The 5,415-nt window shown below is 41.2% G+C and overlaps 1 protein-coding gene across 1 annotated transcript; it reads right to left on the bottom strand.

Annotated features, from left to right (window-relative positions):
- Positions 1–217: 217 nt before the first annotated feature.
- On the bottom strand, positions 218–5,148 carry LOC124663280 (kinesin-like protein KIN-7A). Its single transcript, XM_047201005.1, has 14 exons — positions 4,715–5,148; positions 4,525–4,614; positions 4,343–4,443; positions 4,090–4,203; positions 3,920–4,001; positions 3,763–3,830; positions 3,602–3,661; positions 3,396–3,520; positions 2,553–2,748; positions 2,355–2,474; positions 2,159–2,251; positions 1,209–2,072; positions 775–1,103; positions 218–578 (listed from the first exon to the last, which is right to left on the bottom strand). The coding sequence occupies exons 1-14, from the start codon at positions 5,034–5,036 to the stop codon at positions 218–220; spliced, it is 2,925 nt and encodes a 974-aa protein (XP_047056961.1). The 5' UTR covers positions 5,037–5,148.
- Between the last annotated feature and the right edge of the window lie 267 nt (positions 5,149–5,415).

Raw genomic sequence — 5,415 nt, 5'->3', positions numbered from 1 at the left:
ACTAACCAACTCCAAAATCATTGGTACATGTAGAGTATTCAAGTTATTCTCATTCAAACAATCACTGTCAAGTTATGAGCATTCAAAATAATTGGTACATGTAGAAATGAATATTTCTAAAGATTTTAAGCTATCTACATATGAGCCCAGTGTCAGTTCACCTTGGTCAACCAGTCACCAGTATGAGTATTATGAAATGTATGTATTGGCCCTTTCCTCACTGTAATGGAGTCGAAACCAACTGGCGAGTTTTCTCTTTGATCATGTTTGAGATTGGCTGCCAGCCCGTCAGCCATGGCTTCCTACTCGCTGGGAGCGCAAAATTGAGCTCAAACATCTCCTTGCTGATGTTACCACCCTCACAAAAACCAACCAGCCGGGCAACTATATCAGCGCTCTCCTCAATGTGCGCTTTATCGTTGGGGTCTGCCCAGAGCTTGTTCACAAGCTGTAGCTTTCGCTGCTTCACCTCGAGGGGCACTCGCCATTTGATGAAGAGGCGATCCCGCTCTTCTTCTGTCAGCCTTGACCCCATCCTTCTTGCAAGAAATTCTCGCTCATTCCTCAACGCCTTCATACTACAGCAATACAAAAAAAGGATGAAACTTATGATTGTACATTCAATTATGACTAATGAAACATCTGACATGACCTAGTTGTACTTGGCCTGTAGACATGGTTGCGTAAGTTGAATGATACATGTAGTAAGAAAGTAGGGTAGCACTATGACCAAAGGACACTAGACAACACATGTTGGCAAATCATCATATTTACCTTGAGGCTAGAGAAAAGTTAGGGTCATCACCAAGCACAGCAGGGCTTGCATCACCGTTCTCAGCAAAATGCTGCTGCAGCCACGTCAATCTTCTAACTTCAACTTCTATGTATATCTGGTCTGTCAAATCCCCTCTGAATAACAGGTAGAACTGAGTCCTGTGTATGATTGATACATGACAGAGATCCCAGAGTTGTATAATGTGATGCATCTGCTCCTTAAATAATATGTCCCATGATTCAGGACTGTCCTGTACAGATATGTCATTTCCTGCTGGATCTTCATCCATGTCATTTGGTTTCCCTTCATTAGATTCCAACTCTAGTACCTGTAAGAATATTTCAAGTGATCATATTTTAGCAGGCAAATAAAATAACTTCTCAACATAAAAAATGGATGTGTATGCAAGATCAAATGAGACCAGAAATAAGACCTGGCAGACAAGTAGCTGTTTCTGGTACTGAAGTTTTGCCACCCTCTCTTTCAATTCAGTGACATAATCCCTAATACTTCTCACATTTTCTTCAGCAGCATTTTGGAACATCTTCTGCATTCTTTTCATGTTCACTGAGCTAGATCGTCTGTAGCGTGGAGTTTCATCACGTGACGATAAATCCCCAGTGTCTTCACTCTTGGTGGGAGTAGCCTTTTCTGAACCCTCATAAGACACCTTGTCCCCCTCTGGAGCCATATTTTCAACTTCTGATTCCAATGGCCTACTGGAAGAGTGGGGAGAGCACGGTGCTCTTATTAGATTTGGTCTGTTTATGTTGCTAATACCCAGTGGAAGAAGCATCCTCTTCTTCTTCTTTGATCTGTTGGAGTTTGGGGTAGTCTCAACATTTGGAAGTGACATAACTAATTTATCAATCGATCTCTGTACATTTTCTAGTTTTGCCTCAAGTTTGGCAATATCATTGTCTTGCAAATGAAGTCTAGTAATTTCATCTTTCAAATCGGATCCATTTCCTTCATTTGTTACCATCTCAACATCTCTGTTCTCAGATCTAACGGATTGCATCTCCCTGATTTCTGCCTGAAGTTTAGCAACAGTTTCTGCTGCATCTTGGTTGCCATGTTTGTGGCATTCAACCTCCTTGTGCAGTACAGCAATTGCTCGGTTTGCTTCAACCTCAAGTTGTTGTTGTAGTTGCTCAAGCTTGCGAATTTCATGCTTTAACATAAATGGAGCAGTGGATGATTGTCTAACCGAGCTCCTTATCTTAATCTTGTTACTTGGCTCGGAGAATGTGAGGCACTTTCTGGTCTTTTGTGGTGAGTCAAAGGGATTCCACCCCTAAAACGAAAACATAGTTTTGGAAAATATTTAGTTCACAGTACAAGTAAAAGGTTATGGAAGAAGAAGAAAGGGCATTTTCTTACTGGCTGGTTATCACCCATCTTCTTTTGTAGTTCTTCGAGCGCTAACTGTGCGTTATCTCGTTGTTTCCGTAGCTCTTTCATTTCCATTTCCATCTGCATGGTAGAATAGACAATTACAAAATTATAATGATTCTTCTTATTCAATGTATCCTCGAATGTCAGAAGTAAGCATGACACCCTTGGTCAGAGACGTTACCTGCTTAATCTTTACGGTGAGAATATCGGAAGAGGAGGTACGGTCAGGGGTCCTCAGTTCTGCTTCTAGTCTGGCAACTTCTGTCTGTAGATGCTTGACCAGTTGCTTATCAGATACAACCTGTATGGACAATGGAGTGTTGAGTTGACTTTCAGCAACTAAAGGTGAAAGCAATGCAGTCTCACAATGAGCTCTTACCATATTAACTTTTGCAGTATTTGTGACCTCCTTGGCACAAGTGGCAAAGAATAAAGTATTCCTGGATTGTTCTACATGTGTTAGGGCTGGGCTCATTGTGCAGATGATGGCTGTTCTTGCATTTCCACCCAAAGAAAGCTGCAAGATACGTGTGAGTTTTGAATCCCGGTAGGGTACGTGGCCACTTTTCTCTGAGCTGCAACGGAAATTTACAGTTAGCTCTTTCGGAGTTGCAACGATGGGCCTTTTCGCATTTACTTTTCTGTTCAAGGCCACAAGGCCACAACATATTGCTATATATTTGAAGAAGGGAGGGAGCAAACTGGAGATAATGCAATGACCAATGATATACACAACATATTTACATTGTTTATGTGACTATTCATTGTAAAATCGGCATTTATTGTATGTACAAGTACAACTAGTACCAAAATATGAAGATAACAGTAATACGATATGAATGAAATGAAATATCAGCTTAGCATGATAAGTTCACAACGCTGCAATAAATAACAAGCAATGTGTATTTTTTTAAACAATCTACTGAGGAAGATCTTTTCATTGGAACCAAATGAGTTTCAAATACGTGACAGGACTTACTCAAACTATTTGAAATTGGAAGAATTAATAGGAAGCATAGCAGGAATATGTTGAACTGATGCATTTCATTAAGACTTTGGCTGTGCACTCTCCTGATATTCGTTAGGAGCTAAGTGCCCGTTAACTTGCTGACATCGTTCATCCAATAGATGCAAATAGATAATGCAGAGAAAACGCTGGTAGTAGTAAATACATCTGATCCAAACTTCTTGTGTACAAGTGATTTTTTTGACTAATCCAGACCTTAGCTTTCGGATGACAGTAGTTAAAGTCAACAGGCTGCGATTTATATGACAGCCTTCTTTCAATCTTGCACCAATTGCATTTGTTTGCGCAGCACGCTCACTTCCAGCAAGGTCAACGAAATTCTGAAAACAAAGCAAATGTTAATTCGCACAGATTACTCATAATCAGCATACCATGGTCCAAAAGTTGGACAGGATGCTTACCAAGTTAGCAACAAAAGATTTAACACAGCCCGATGCTTCACGGAGCCTACTCTCCACGATCTGATATAGATACATGGAAAAAGGAAAAGTTAATCATCTCTCAGTATGTTTTCCTCCGAAAGATTGAATCTAAACAAGAAATGATTCTTCTCTATACATACCAGTCTAATGATTTGGTGGGAACGTGAACTTGCGTCATTTAGTGCAGTTTCACCAACGTGCCTTTGTTCTGCAGTTATTTGAAATGTCATTAGGCAAGTATCACTACGCAATCTTCTTCTTACCGGAGATGCTAGACTATACATATATAGCAGTTACCTTCACAAATGCCTATGAGATGCCTTAGATGTTGGCTATCCTTGGCAATTTCTTCATCCAACTTCTCCACGATAGTTCCTTTCTGGTGAATCAAATATATGTGTATGTATCACCATTAAGGCATGAAATAGAACTTATAGTGCATTGACTCAACAAAATTGCAAACAAACCTCAGGATCATCTAACAAGCGAAGGGGACCAGAGTCAGGTCGTAGTAGATCCTTCACAACCTCATTGTAGATTTCCATAGCGGATATCTTGATAATAAATTCCCTTTCAGGAGTCTATCGATCCACAAAAGCAAGAAACAGTTATGTCTTACAAGCTTGTTTGAAGAAAGTCTCCATAATAGTTCGAAATGGTTGCTTCAACAGAGGTGCATAATTGATCTTAAAAAAAAAAGGATAGATGTACAATACTCACATTCTGGATGTGTCTGTAAATATCACTGACGGCGCTCTCTGTCACGCCTCTCATGGTAAATGTTTTGCCACTACTTGTCTGTCCATAGGCAAAGATTGTGGCTGCAAAACCGAGACAAGGTAAGGGTCACTTACAGATTGACGTTCCATTACCACCAAGCTACAAAGCGAGCAACAGTTTACCATTAATGCCTGTTAGTGCAGACATAGCAACATCCTTAGCTCCATCTTCATAAACCAAGTCTGTCGGGCAAGCTGGCCCAAACACCTTATCTGGAAGGACATAGAGCGTTAATTAGTTAATCAGAAGGTCAATTCCATTACGATACATAATTGCTTCAGCTATACAGTAATGGATCTTCGGACAGCGTACCAAAAGTGTAAGATGTAGGGGCTGCCCTGTCCTGTGGCGGACCCTTGTATAAGATTGTCTGGCTATCAGCACACTCCCATGATACCTTCTGGTCCTTCATGGCCAGCTCCTTCTTGCTTAATGGCCGCACCCTCACAGTGACAAAGATCTTCTCCTCCTGGGCCCTGGAGCTGCCACCAGGGGTAAGGGTGGCCATTGGTGTGAGCTGAATCTTTGATGCAGGGGTGGTTGGGCCCTTTGAGCTGCCACCAGGGGTAAGGGCCGCCATTGGTGTGCGCTGAATCTTTGATGCAGGGGTGCTTGGCGGTTTTGATGCACTCATTTTTCTTGAATCCTGTGGTCTATGGTAAACTACAAAGGCTCTTCAAGTCTTCAATGTGAAGAGCTTTCTCTGGGAAGGGGCGCCACGGTCTGCTTCAACGCAACAATGGTCGGTTCCAAATTCCTATAAAGTAAGATTAATATGTAAAGACAGTGTCAGGTCATAATCATTCATCATAAACACAGTTACTGCAATATAGCATACTATAGAATTTGAAGAACTTGTATTTCCCCTGATGTAGGAACGGTTGCTGCTAGGACAAAGTTTGGCGCATGCAGCTGCGAATCTGTTGTAACAACAGGCACGCTTTACATTCGTAAGTAACAAGACACCAAGATCAAGCTAAGCCATCAGTGTTTTCAAAAAATGTATATGGTCG

The sequence above is a fragment of the Lolium rigidum genome, chromosome 6, assembly GCF_022539505.1.
Source record: "Lolium rigidum isolate FL_2022 chromosome 6, APGP_CSIRO_Lrig_0.1, whole genome shotgun sequence".
Lineage (NCBI taxonomy): Eukaryota > Viridiplantae > Streptophyta > Magnoliopsida > Poales > Poaceae > Lolium > Lolium rigidum.
This window is presented reverse-complemented; position numbering and strand designations above follow the sequence as displayed.